General features: G+C 50.2%; 1 protein-coding gene across 2 annotated transcripts in view; it reads right to left on the bottom strand.

Annotated features, from left to right (window-relative positions):
• The window catches only part of LOC139060999 (uncharacterized), a 45,037-nt gene extending 35,884 nt beyond the window's left edge, over positions 1-9,153 (bottom strand). For both annotated transcript variants that reach the window (XM_070540376.1, XM_070540377.1), the window contains exons 1-2: positions 9,018-9,153; positions 1,684-1,843 (exon numbers count right to left, since the gene is read on the bottom strand). In XM_070540376.1, coding sequence (XP_070396477.1) covers positions 1,684-1,843; positions 9,018-9,056 — 199 coding nt within the window. In that variant the 5' untranslated portion in view covers positions 9,057-9,153. The remainder of the gene's footprint in view (positions 1-1,683; positions 1,844-9,017) is intronic.
• Between the last annotated feature and the right edge of the window lie 5,847 nt (positions 9,154-15,000).

Genomic DNA, 15,000 nt, shown 5'->3' with positions numbered 1-15,000 from the left:
AAAGAACTCTTATAGACGTAGTATTTCATCTCAGCCACGCACTAAAGTCTAAACACGGCGACGCGACAGGCAAAAAAAGAGAGAGAAATGAATAAAGCGTACACGCCACACTTCCTGAAAGTTTTGGCGTTCACATTGTCAAACTTTGTGAGTGCAGATATGAACGCGGGCGCAAACAGTCAAAGCCTAGAGAGACGTAGCACGAATGCAAAGAGTTCTGCCTCGCCTGTCCTTTTCTGGTTCTTTTTCTTTCTTATTGCACAAGGTTTTTGGACAATGCTGGTATCCATAAGCTTTCGTCCCTGCGGACACAATCAAGCGCACTTACAGCAATCTGAAAAGCTCTCTGTCGCGGCCAAACGTTCTCTGTCGTACACCCGGACACTTCGCAAAGTGTCAGCAATACCCCTAATAGACCAAGGCCAGGAAGAATTCAGCGCAGTTTCCTTCGAATTACTTCCGCTGCCAGCCACCGTCGAGAGCGCTGAAAGACACACAGCCATCGGCTGGGGACGCAGCCCTAAGGCTGTCTGGGAAGAAGGCCTTCAGACCGACAGTTGAGAAGCTTCGGATTTCTGGATTTTCCTCGCAGTAAACTCCGCTGTTGTTCCTACTTTGCGCGGCGATCTCAGGAGAGTCTAGATATTGAGTTGAGTGAATTCGGAACTGTTCATTCATTTACGCAGCGAGTTAGGCAATTTATAAATTGAGAATTCGGCGAGCGGTTAATTCGGGAATGCCGCTTAATTCCCACGGCGGGTTCAGCAGTTCTTGAATTTTCGAAGTGCTCGACGTTCCAACAACGATTTCAGAAATTTTAATACACTGAATTCAGTGAACTTTGAAATCAGAAAAGTTGGTTTTGTTCACACAGTGAGTTCCTAAGTGAACGAATTTTGAACGCAGGGTGTTGAATTAGTAAGTGTTCGTCTCTGCCAACAGGTAATCAATGAGATTTCTAACTTTGAATTCAGTAGGCATTGAATGCAGAAGCCTCGATCCCGTCGGAGACCGAGTTCGAAAGCTTCTGAATTATAAATTCAGTGTACAGTGAATTCAGAAGCAGTAGCTCACTCGCAAACCGAGCTTAAAAAGCTCTTTATGAAGTTGTAACGTGTTCGATTCTTTAAGTAAGGAATTCAAAAGCATGTAATCACCAATTCAGTGAAAAACGAATTCATGAATTTCGCTTCCTTTGCACGGCAAGTTAAACGCTTTTGAATGATGGATTTAGTAGACGCTGAATACATGTGTTCTGAATACATGAATTCTGAATTCAGTGGACATTGAATGCACGAGTGTTGTTCCCTTCACAGAGTGACTTCGGTAGCTTCTGGATTTTGGATATAGATTGCCTTCATGTGACGTCATGGATGCAGTACCTCACCGTGCCTATACAAGGCGGCTACGATGACGTCAGTGCACCATGTCAGCTCCGAGTAGGTTGTTTCGGTTTTTGACAGTGACTCCTTTTCACTAGACAATCACGGTTACCAAATTGTAACTGGGTGCCACATGGGCCTGTTCTGTTACTGTACTCTTGCCTACTCGCGCTGCTTCTCGACACGTGAGTACCCGAACGTGGCTGCCACGATGACGTCGACGAAAACTACGCGTGAATAGATACGGAATTTAAAATCCTTGATTCCCGCTAAGTATGTTAAGGAGAGGTGGTGTACTCACTGAAGCAGTGCCAGACGCGCACGGCGTCCAGGTTGAAGGTGCTGAGGAAGCCGTACTCGTGGAACAGGTGCACACACAGGAGGGGCATGGAGCGCCCACCCGAACACGCGTCCAGGGCAAAGGTGTTGAACGCCCATTGGTCCACCCGCGCCAGCAGACGCTGAACGGGAACAGCACAAGCAGTGTTTGTCACTGCTACGACAACAAAAGCAGCAGCAGCAGCAGCAGCAGTAGTAGTAGTAGTAGTAGTAGTAGTAGTAGTAGTAGTAGTAGTAGTAGTAGTAGTAGTAGTAGTAGTAGTAATAGTAGTAGTAGTAGTAGTAGTAGTAGTAAGAAGAAAATTTAAACGGGCACTACACGGATGAATGCAAAAGCATTGCGACCACCACGCGAATCTTAGACATTATGCCGCAACGCAAGGTCCTGGACTCGACTCCCAACAAAGGTCGCGCGTTCGATTGCCTTAACTATATTGACACGTGTATTTATATTTATCGGGCGACCAGGTTTCGCCGCCTAACAAATCTTATCGCACAGCGCGGGATGCGCTTGCATGTATCCGAAGTTTCTGGAAAGGTATCGATGCTTCTATCCGCTGGCTGTTGTCGCCGAACATTATGTTATCTGATTTATTCGCCTGACGCGAATGGTGTAGAACTTTGTGGAAGGCACGCGGGTCCGAACGATTAGTCTGGAACATTCGACGACCGCTCTATAAAAGCCGATGCACTTGACCCGCTGATCAGTTTTCCGACGATCGCCGACCGTGTTCGCCGCTATCGTTGTGCTATAAGTGTAGCCTGTTTTTGTGGGCACAGGTTCGCCCAATAAAAGCTCGTTTTGTATTCCACCGTATTGCTTCTTTCTTCACCGTCACTACCACGTGACATCTGGTGGAGGTGCTTTGCGTTCATGCACCGGACGCCCCCACAAAGCCGTGACCCAAGCCCTCACTCGGAAGACACCAACGTCGATAAGAACCAGCGAGGTAGCCGCAGGCTGCAAGGACTGCCCCCGGAGCACGGACTTTTGCCCGAGACGACTAGAAGGATGGCCACCAAGTCCACCCCAATGGCAGCACCAGCGTCACCCGTCGTGCTGCAGCAGCCCAGGGAGCCTCCGACGTTCCATGGTTCAACTTTCGAGGACCCGGAAAGCTGGCTTGAGACGTACGAAAGAGTCGCTATCTTTAACAACTGGAACAGCGATGACAAATTGCGATATGTGTTCTTCGCTTTGGAAGACGCGGCCAGGACGTGGTTCGAAAACCGAGAAGCCACCTTAACAACCTGGGAACTTTTCCGAAGCGGCTTCCTGAAGACATTCGCAAGCGTCGTACGCCGAGAACGAGCCCAAGCGTTACTAGAAACCCGGGTGCAGCTACCTAATGAGACGACCGCGATCTACACGGAAGAAATGAGCCGTCTCTTCCGCCACGCCGACCCTGAAATGCCCGAGGAAAAGAAAGTTCGCCTACTCATGCGTGGTGTGAAGGAGGAACTTTTTGCCGGGATGGTACGAAGCCCACCGAAGACCGTCGACGAGTTTCTTCGGGAGGCCACCAGCATCGAGAAGACACTCGAGATGCGAAACCGGCAATTCGACCGCCGCACGAACGCGACAAACTACGCCGGACTTCAGTCACTGGCCACCGACGACCTACGCGAGACTATCCGAGCTGTCGTGCGGGAGGAGCTACAAAAGCTGTTCCCATCATCACAGCCTCAAGTGGCTTCGATTGCCGATGCCGTGCGTGAGGAACTCCAACAGCAACTTGGAGTAGCCCCTGAATCGCCGCAGCCCAAGCCGCAAGCAATGACCTACGCCGCCGTCGCACGCCGTCAAGGCCCCCCTCCACGACCGCGCCAGGGCCCTGTCACGCCGCAGTTTCGTCGTCCGCCGCCGCCGCCGCCGCCAGCACGACCACCCGTCGCCCAGCGCATCTACCCGAGGAAGACAGACGTTTGGCGCGCTCCTGACCACCGCCCGCTTTGCTACCACTGCGGGGAAGCCGGCCATGTGTACCGCCGATGCCCATACCGGGAGATGGGACTGCGAGGTTTCGCCGTTAACGCGCCGCGGCCACAGATTGGCGAACGACCTCGCGATATCGCCGACTACCTCACCGCCACTCGGTGGAGCCATCGACGTGCTTCCCGTTCGCCGTCACAAGGCCGCTACCTGTCGCCGCAGCGCCGACCATACACTGGCCCAGCCCGGGGCCGGTCAGCAAGCCCATATCCGGAAAACTAAAAGCAGCAACCGATGGAGGTGCGGTTGCTGTTCGTCGAACTGACGAAGATCCTCCGCCGCCGACGAAGACGACGACGAAACGATCTCGACGACATAACGACACGCCGCCGTCACGACGAAGTCAAGAAAGCAAGACTACACCGACGAACGACGACTTGACGACGCGACGTTCTAACTTCAGTTCAACACGACGCAGCCGTGATCCGACGCCACGACCTAACTGCAACGCCAGACAAAGAACCACCGACCTCGACGTGCTTCTCGACGGCCACGCAGTTACCGCCTTAGTGGACACAGGGGCTGATTACTCCGTAATGAGTCGACATATCGCCGCCCATTTGAAGAAAGTTAAAACTGCATGGGAAGGCCCCCAAATTCGGACCGCTGGAGGACACCTCATTACGCCGACTGGAATCTGCACGGCAAGAATAACCGTTCATGACCGGACTTACCCTGCCACCTTCGTTATCCTCCAACAGTGTTCACGAGATGTCATTCTCGGTATGGACTTCCTGAACCAACACGGCGCAGTCATCGACCTGAAGTCGAAGTCAATAACGCTGTCGGAAGATAAAGCGATACCGCCGGAGAGCCCTCGTAGTCACCACGCCTTGAGTGTGCTTGAAGATCAAGTGAGCATCCCGCCTCGCTGCAGCATTGTTCTTTCGGTCAGCACCGAAACACCCGCTGACGTAGAAGGTGTCATCGAAGGCGACCAACGCCTCCTGCTAGACCGTGAAATTTGCGTCGCAAGAGGGATCGCTCGACTGCATGGAGGGAAAACTGAAGTGTTGCTGACAAACTTCAGCCCGGAGTTCAAGCACATCAACAAGGGCACGACGATCGCATACATCGAGGAATTTCAGGAAACCAGCGATGCGTTTGCCCTCTCGGATTCTGTTGCATCTACCCCGACGACCGCAGTTCCCGAGCCAGACTTCGACATAAATCCAAGTCTCCCCGTGATTAAGAAGCAACAGCTCAGAAGTCTCCTTCGACGCTACAAAGACTGCTTTTCGACGTCATCGAGGATTCGACAAACCCCAGTCGCAAAGCATCGCATAATAACCGAAGAGTGCGCTCGACCACTCCGCCAGAGCCCTTACCGAGTTTCGACGCGAGAACGCGAAGCTATAAGAGAACAAGTCGACGAAATGCTGCGCGACGACATCATCCAGCCGTCGAAAAGCCCGTGGGCATCCCCTGTTGTCCTGGTGAAGAAAAAGGACGGCACCCTACGTTTCTGCGTCGATTATCGTCGTCTGAACAAGATCACGAAGAAGGACGTATACCCCCTTCCACGGATAGACGACGCATTGGATCGGCTCTGCAACGCTAAGTACTTCTCCTCGATGGACCTCAAGTCTGGCTATTGGCAAATAGAAGTCGACGAAAGAGACCGCGAAAAGACCGCCTTCATCACCCCAGACGGCCTCTACGAGTTCAAGGTTATGCCATTTGGACTGTGCTCGGCGCCTGCAACGTTCCAGCGCGTTATGGACACGGTTTTAGCGGGATTGAAATGGCAGACCTGTCTCGTTTACTTGGATGACGTCGTTGTATTCGCCGGAAATTTCGACGATCACCTTAGGCGGCTTGCCACAGTACTAGAGGCCATCAAGTCATCAGGGCTCACTCTGAAGCCAGAAAAATGCCGCTTCGCTTACGACGAGCTTCTGTTCCTAGGCCACGTCATCAGTAAATCCGGAGTACGCCCCGACCCCCAGAAAACAGCTGCCATCGCAAAGTTCCCGCAGCCCACCGACAAGAAGGCAGTGCGTAGATTCCTTGGCATGTGTGCCTACTACAGGCGCTTTGTCAAGGACTTTTCACGCATCGCCGAGCCGTTGACACATCTAACTAAATGTGATGTTGAGTTCAAGTGGGAAACGCCGCAGGCCGACGCATTTGAAGAACTCAAACGACGCATGCAGTCGCCGCCGGTACTTGCGCACTTCGACGAGTACGCCGATACAGAAATCCATACTGACGCCAGTAGCCTAGGCCTCGGTGCCGTTCTAGTCCAGAGGAAAAACGGAGTCGAACAGGTGATATCTTACGCTAGCCGGTCACTGTCAAAAGCGGAAGGCAACTATTCTACGACCGAAAAAGAATGCCTCGCCATCGTTTGGGCTACAGCTAAATTTCGCCCTTATCTTTATGGCAGGCCATTCAAAGTCGTCAGTGACCATCACGCGTTGTGTTGGCTAGCGAATATAAAGGATCCTTCAGGACGACTGGCACGATGGAGCCTCAGACTACAAGAATACGACATCACTGTAACCTACAAGTCCGGACGAAAACACTCCGATGCCGATTGCCTATCACGCGCCCCCATTGACCCGCCGCCGCAAGATGAAGATGACGACGCCTTCCTTGGCATGATAAGCGCCGAAGACTTCGCTGAACAGCAACGGGCAGACCCGGAGCTAAAAGGCCTGGTGGAATACTTGGAAGGGCACACCGACGTTGTCCCCAGGGCATTTAAGCGCGGATTATCTTCCTTCACGCTTCAAAACACTCTCCTCGTGAAGAAGAACTTTTCACCAGTCCGCGCCAACTACCTTCTTGTTGTCCCGTCAGGACTTCGTCCAGAAGTACTGCATGCCCTACATGACGATCCGACCGCTGGACACCTCGGTTTTTCCCGGACACTATCGAGGATACAAGAAAAGTATTATTGGCCGCGCCTGACCGCCGACGTCGCCCATTATGTCAGAACATGCCGAGACTGTCAGCGACGTAAGACACCGCCGACAAGGCCAGCCGGATTACTACACCCAATCGAGCCTCCTTGCCGACCATTCCAGCAGATCGGGATGGACTTGCTGGGACCCTTTCCGACGTCAATAACCGGAAATAAGTGGATCGTCGTGGCGACGGACTACCTCACCCGCTTCGCTGAAACAAAAGCACTGCCGAAAGGTAGCGCAGCCGAAGTGGCAAAATTCTTTGTCGAAAACATCCTGCTGCGACATGGCGCCCCAGAAGTCCTCATCACCGACCGAGGAACGGCCTTTACAGCGGAGCTCACCCAAGCCATTCTGAAATACAGTCAGACAATGCACAGGAGAACAACGGCTTACCACCCGCAGACGAATGGTCTTACGGAACGGCTGAATAAGACCCTCGCCGACATGCTAGCGATGTACGTCGACATCGAACACAAGACCTGGGATGCCGTCCTGCCGTACGTAACATTCGCTTATAACACGGCGGTGCAAGAAACAACACAGATCACGCCGTTCAAGCTGGTTTACGGCAGGAATCCTACGACGACGCTCGACGCCATGCTGCCGCACGTCACTGACGAGGAAAATGTTGACGTCGCTAGCTATCTCCAGCGCGCCGAAGAAGCCCGACAGCTCGCCCGCCTGCGGATCAAGAACCAGCAGAGGACCGACAGCCGACACTACAACCTCCGACGACGCTTTGTCGAGTACCAGCCCGGTGACCGTGTTTGGGTTTGGACCCCTATACGCCGACGAGGACTGAGCGAGAAGTTTTTGCGTCGCTATTTCGGACCGTACAAGATCATCCGACGTATTGGTGCACTGGACTACGAGGTCGTGCCAGACGGCATTTCGCTGTCACAGCGGCGCCGCTCACGACCTGAAATTGTCCACGTTGTGCGGTTAAAGCCATACCACCAGCGTTAACGAACTTTGGGACTTCGCGTAACTGACCTTTGGACTTTGTTTCTTTTCGTTGTGTTGTTACTTCTGTTTAATAAGTATCGTTTTGCGTTTCGCTCTCTTTGTAGCATCGGGACGATGCTTTTTAAGAGGGGGGTATTGACACGTGTATTTATATTTATCGGGCGACCAGGTTTCGCCGCCTAACAAATCTTATCGCACAGCGCGGGATGCGCTTGCATGTATCCGAAGTTTCTGGAAAGGTATCGATGCTTCTATCCGCTGGCTGTTGTCGCCGAACATTATGTTATCTGATTTATTCGCCTGACGCGAATGGTGTAGAACTTTGTGGAAGGCACGCGGGTCCGAACGATTAGTCTGGAACATTCGACGACCGCTCTATAAAAGCCGATGCACTTGACCCGCTGATCAGTTTTCCGACGATCGCCGACCGTGTTCGCCGCTATCGTTGTGCTATAAGTGTAGCCTGTTTTTGTGGGCACAGGTTCGCCCAATAAAAGCTCGTTTTGTATTCCACCGTATTGCTTCTTTCTTCACCGTCACTACCACGTGACAATATCTTAATTGCATTGCCTTAATTACCTTCGTCCTAACACCAAATGTCCTGGGTTCGACCCACGAAATGTCATGGGCTTGTGTGTCTTAATTACAAATGTATTAATTAAATTTACCTTAATTAACATAGCCTTAATTAGCACCAAAGTTGTGGATTCGACTCTTACCAATGACCGTGGGTTCCAGTGTCTTAATTACCTATATATTATTTAACTGCGCCTTAATTCACATTAATTAGTACTAATGTCATGGTTTCGACACCTACCAATGGCCGTGGATTCGAGTGCCTTAATTCACTCCATATTAATTACCTGCCCCTTAATTAACTTCGCCTTAATTAACACCAGAGGTGTTGGCTTCGACTTCCACCAAAAGTCGACGGTTCGATGACTTTGGTCGCGCCAACGCCGACAACTACTCCGGATTTTTCGCCTCACGAACCATATAATTATTTCAAAGTAATAATAATCACAAGAAGAAGAGATGTACAGCGGACGTTAAAGATTCAGGTGTGCCGTAGTTCCACTTTGTTTCATATTCAGTGCCTGGCAGACAAGCACAAAACCATTAAAACCATTGCAGAATCAACAATATACACGACAACATGCGATGCGCCTAATTATATTTGATGAGGACAAACCTGTACCACCCTTCATATACTGCATTTTGGCATCATAAGGATGCCTACATACAATAAAGTAAGCATGGTGGGAAAAGAACGCATACAGTTATGTACGTTTACCGATTGAGGCATTCCAGCCAGCTGAATTAGGCAGATAAAGAAAGAAGAAGCGTGTAGACTCATAAGCAAGTGCACAAATAGTAAACGCGGGCGTACAATTCAAAAGAGGACACAATTCATAAACGTACCTCGGATACGCCATGGTAGGAGTCATCCAGATTATTCATCAGGTGACTCCAGGGCTGAAGCACAGGTTGTCGTTCGCGTCTCCGGTAGAGCGTCAAAAATGGCGTCGTGGTGAGGGGGCGGTCAATGCCGATGTCCAGCGCTGCAAGGGAGACGCAACGAGACACCTATTAGCGCGGCACATAACGCGAGGATCCCCCGAAAATACGGACAGACAGTTGCGCGATCCCGTGACCATCACTCCTCCAGTGTCTTTTCACTCCCGCACGACGCGCAGTACTTCCATAGTCAGCAATCGAAAAAACAAAAAGGCTCCGCCTCAAGACCACCATGCAAGAGGCGAAGCACGCTTTACAGGCAAAAAATGAGAGCAGGAAACGACGGCAGCAGCACGAAAAACAAAGTCGGCATTCAAAATCCAAAAAGCTATGACTCTCTAGCACTCAGTATCAACTACGAACTGAGACAATAAGATAAGACGAAGATAGTGCGAATGTAAAAATTTTAAAGAAACGGAGAGAAATGAAGAGACAGGGAAAACCTCCAAGTTCTTGTGGTGGGGCGAGGACGTCTTTGCCTGCGAAGCACTGTTACTAAGGTGGCCGTAACAACGCAAATACTACCACCCCGTCGATTTAGAAAATAGAGGACGTTCGAAGTAACTCGGAGCAATGAGAGAGAAAGGCCACTGTATATGTGAACATGCTATTTTTTTTTTCGTGAAATGCGATAACCAAAACACAGCCCAGTAGTGTTGGAGACAGGGAAGCAATGTGGAGCGTGGTATGCTTGTACGTGGAAGATAATCAACTTCGCGTTAATATGGCAACTGCTTGTGACTGCGAGTCGCAAGTGTTCAGTTGGAGAAAGGAGGTGTTGGAGGAACAAAGGAAGAGAGAGAGAAACGTCGCATTCGCGAAGAGTGAACTCTTCGTCAAGACGTACTAGTTATGTACTTCTAACGCAATTAAGCGGCACTCGTATCGAAGTAGGTAACAGGCTACGTGGTCGCGAGAACGGGGTGCGGCACACATTCGAGCTTCTCAGACCCAAAATCCCAAAGAAGAGAGAAAGACAGCACCGCCCCGGACAAACTTTGCAAACTAAACTTCCTCCCGACAGACAGCCCGGCGGGTAGCGCCACGTTCCTTCACTCAATTCCGGCGGCATCCCCTCTCTATCTCCCTTTTTTTTTGCTTCCTTCTTTTTTTTTTTCAGGCATCGTTAAGGGCGCGCGCAGGCACGGTTCTGGCCGAGCATTCCACGCGCGCGAGTGCGTCGCCCGGGCGCGCACAGTCTGTCGGTAAATGCCGCTCCCCCCCCCCCCCCCAATCCTCCACCTCCCATTTTTTTACGAGGCGTAGGTACGCACATTCCTCCGGGCCACTAATGGAAGCTCCGAAGAAGGGTGAGAGAGAGACGAAATCGACGGAACATTGCTTCAGCGCCACATAGACAAAACAAAAAAAAACGAGAACGGGAAAGGGCGGGAGGAAGGAGGCGGAGAAGGAAAAAGAAAGAAAGAAAGACCAGCGCGCGGTAAATGCGTTCGCACGGCACGCGTAGCCTCACGCATCGTTAAGCCCGCGGACAATGCGCGGAGACGCGGCGTCGAAGGCACGCATTTTATGAGCCTCGCGAAACGCCGCTAATGGCCGATCCCCCGGCGCTGTCCGCGACCTCCCCCTCCCTCCCACTCCCTCCCCCCTCCCCCCTTGTCAGGCAAGTTGTTGTCGAAAGGAGAGCCGCACAGCCTCTACGTAAATAATGAAAGAAAGGAAAGACAGAAAGGATCGTCTAGTTTTATAGTCAAAGTTGAGTGAGAGCGGAGCGGTAGACGCTGCTGAAATACGCTGCTGAGGACGCTCGCTGATCAGCTCCGTTGATTGGATAATGAATGCGACGGGGCGTGTGGGATGCTGTGACGTATCGCACTGCCACCGGGACCCCCGGCCGCCCGGTACCGAGTACCGTAAGACCCTTCCGAAGGAACGCATAGCGCACTGGTATAATGGGCAACAGAGTGAGACACTACCTTCGATAAAACTATATCTGGGAACGCCCCGCTTTGTATCGCGCAGACGATTGTCCGAGCAAAGTGGGGGCTAAGGGCCGAACCGAGCTTTGCTTTGAGAACCTTTGTCCAAGGTGCATTTAGAACGCAGAAAAAAAAAGAACTATCACATTCAACAATAAGAAGGAAGAGAAAGATAGATTCTTCGGGTCTACACAATTTTTTTATGTATAATTCACATCTCGAAACAACGAACGGAATCTTGTTTTCGATCATCGTGGTAAGGCCTCTTCGCGATACTGCAGAAAAGTGGACAGCTTGGTTAGTTGGTTGTCAGTGGGTAGTTGGTAGTTGTTGTTAGTTAGTTGGTTTGTTAGCTGGGTAGTTAGTTGGGTTCGTTAGTTATTGAAGTGCAAACAAAGTAACAAACTTCGACCCAGACAGTACGAGCTAGCCAGCAACAAAGAGCATTGAGGAATAAAAAAGACCACGGGAGCGAATACGGGAGAACACGTTACGCATAATCCATTTATCATTTACCATTCCCAATGTTTGCATTTCATTTCATTACCCGCAAGCGCATACTCATAAGACAGGGGAGTGGTACAAAACATATAGAAAAAAATTTACAAACACGATCAAAACTAATGAAACAAAAGGCAATGCAGAAAGCTAGCCGCAAGAAAAAGAGTAATAAAGAGCCAAATACATGCCAAAGCAGAAAGCAGAAGCAATTGATAAAAAAGAGTAAACGGTGATAAGCAACAATGCTACACAGTAGCTCAAACAACAACCGCAAGTGGAGCAATATATATATATATATAGAGAGAGAGAGAGGGAGAGAGAGAGAGAGATTTAATTACGAGACAGCCGCCGTAGTGGCGTAGTGACTTTGGCATTGCGATGCTAAGCCCGAGGGCGTGGGATTGAATCCCGGCCATGGCGGCCGCGTTCCGATGGGGGCGAAATGCAAGTACACCCGTGTATTGGGCACGCTTTGAGGAACCCCAGGGGGTCAAAATTAATCCGGAGTCCCCTAATACGGTGTGCCTCCTAATCTTACATTGGTTTTGGCATGTTAAAGCCCAGAATTTAATTTTTTTTTTTTTGCTCAGAGTCATCTCATGAACGCGGGCCGCGAAATATTGTAGACTACAAGCGTTCTCGACTCAAAAATAAGAGAAAAGAAAAGAAAGAAAGAGAAGAAAAGACATGCGGAACAACGAACACGTTTGCACGAAAGCGTAACCACACTTGATCATGGCGATCTACCAAAGGACCGCTCACCGTAATTTTGTAATCGCAAACTTCTTAAGCATTTTCTTCTCTACCAAATAAGTCTCGGTGATTTCATATGACTATACAACACGTGGGCTAAACCGGACGGACGGATATACATATACCGATATACCGGATAAATATACCGGATAGATATACCGGTATATATGCCAACATACCGAGTATGTAGATACCCTTTAGAGTAGCGATGCGAGCCTGATTGTTCCCGACACAAATTCTTCGACGCGATACATGTTGCCATTTCTACACTAAACCAATCCCGGTCGCAACCCAAGCTGAGGGCTCGATAAGGTTTCCCGGCCCAAAAACACCCCGTTCAAATACCAGGCCAGGCTATCAATATTTCTTCAGTGACAACAATTTATTCACGGTCTCAGTCGCATGCTCTGAAACAAAATTCAACGTTGCGTATGTGGGACTGAGGGCGCTTTTCGCTCGGATTGTTAAGGGAGAAGGCAAGAGAAACTCAATACAAGACGACGTGTAATAAGACCCGTGGAACAAATGCCCGTGGCAACTTTCATTCACGCTTCGTAGTGTCGGACACGCTGCAATTAAACACACGAAGCAGCACAGTGCAATTCGGAACGGCTTCATACGCGGCGCGGCCGAATATCAGACAAAACGTCAGCCCATACGCAACGCGAAACGCAATTAAAAGGATTGCGCAATTCCACGGGTACCAGGCGTTGTTAAGAACGGCCAGCTGCAGTGCAAGTTTTGCCAACCAGTTGCGACCGCGGGCATCATCTTTTCCTGGAGCACCGCCGCCAACCTCTAGCCACGGCGCGACTAAGTCGACTTTGTGTCGGGAACAATACGCGCGTCCTCCACTCTCGGTCGCTTCAGCTAGGATGCGTTTCACGAAGCAGGCTTTGTGCTGAAACCGCCACCGTTACGCTCTAGCCTCGTCGCCGTTGTGACGGAATGAGTTCGGCGGGCCAACTATTGTTACCAAACTCCCCAACGCGGACCTGATCTGCTATGAGTGGGGGAGTTGCCGCGGGAACGTCGACGAAGGCCCCTTCCCACGCGCCGACCAAGACGCAAGACAATGTGCTACCCGGGTCAGCTCCGAGTTCTACGAAGCCCCTCTGACGTCGGCTCCGGACCATGCACCTGTGTGTGTGCGTGTGTGTGTGTAAGCCGGCCCGGGGAGAGGCGGCGTGTTTACAATGACTGGACGAACGCTTCTGTCCCCTTGGAATCAAGGGGGGACCGAGTGCTTATAAGCCGCTGTTGTGCGGATGCTCGATAGACTTTCTTAAGCGGTCACGTTAGACTGAGACACTCTCTCAAGCAGTCGTGTTAGAGTGACGTACTTTCTCTCGCAGTCATGCTAGACTAATGAACTGCATGTAAATACTGTAAATAAACCCTTATTCCTCGTTCTCGACGAGAAGCAGTCCTTCCCTTCATCAACGCCCTCAGCGTGGATAAGTTGGACGACGACATGGGCCAGCTACCTGCGAATTCATGCCAGACTCCAATCTTGACAACGGGTTACGAGAGATGGGATTGAACCCCCAATCATAACAGCGTTCCTTGGCGATGATTGTACAGTACATATGAGATCATGCGAAGAAAACAGAAATGGAGTGAAGGCTATCGAAACATACCGTACTGCAGATACAACTCAACCAAAGCGAACACGTGGTCGAACCCACTTGTGGCCAGTGGGCTCATGAGCTATCCAAAAATAGTTTGGATATATATCAAGTAATTCGATTTACCTAAGCTCGCCTGTAGCGAACTCAAACAAACTTTTCTGTCATGTTTGTTATACGCGAATTTTTTGCCTTCGGTGGAGAAGGATAAAGGCCAGAGAAAGCGTTTATCGAAAAACAAAACTATGCGCAGTAGGCAGTAATTTTTTGGCCCGTATCTTGGACTCTTTCTTTAGAGTCGACAATAATGACTTTCTGGGCGGGCGAGATTGTGGAGACGTTGTGTAGACGAACGTGTAAGCGACTCGATAGGATATCGCGTTGATACACTTCAGGCAAACTTCCGCACTGATGCTCGTGCAATCTCTAAATAAAAACAGCGTGACATAAAAAAAATAATAAAAACAATATTCCTGAAAGCAGCATTGGTACCATGCCAGCAGCCTTATGACACTGACAGCGGACGCCCCAAGTTCCATAAGTACACCCTATGTCCTGTTCCTTATGAGGGAGTTATACTACGTGGGTATCTGTCATTATAACTTGCGCATTCGCTACAGAGAATAAATTGATTAATCCGCATTCGTCATGAGGGAGTTATTTCACGTGATTAACGGTCATTCGTCTTTGCGTACTCGCTACAGAGAATAACTCGATTTATCCGAATTCGTTATATTCGGGTTCGACTCTACTCCAATAGGGGCCCCTGGGAGAACTCACCGAAGAAGAGTTAAAGAGGCACAAACTCTTATTTAAAAAACAAGACAAAAATGCCCGTCTGTATAGTCTTATCCTGCTTAGAGAGTCCCGTCGTAATGAGCTTACCCGAAGCGGTTTATGACAAATCCTTCTATGTCCAAGCGCGGAGCTACACTTAACGCAACGCCCATCTGGCAAGTCCTCGACGCCGGAGTAACTGCTGCGTCCCGTAGTTAAGCCAATTTAGGAGAGTTCGAGAAAGTACTACTTGATGAAACACGTTGACACATTTCTTTTCAATCACAG

The sequence above is a fragment of the Dermacentor albipictus genome, chromosome 6 (assembly GCF_038994185.2).
Source record: "Dermacentor albipictus isolate Rhodes 1998 colony chromosome 6, USDA_Dalb.pri_finalv2, whole genome shotgun sequence".
Classification (NCBI taxonomy): Eukaryota; Metazoa; Arthropoda; class Arachnida; order Ixodida; family Ixodidae; genus Dermacentor; species Dermacentor albipictus.
This window is presented reverse-complemented; position numbering and strand designations above follow the sequence as displayed.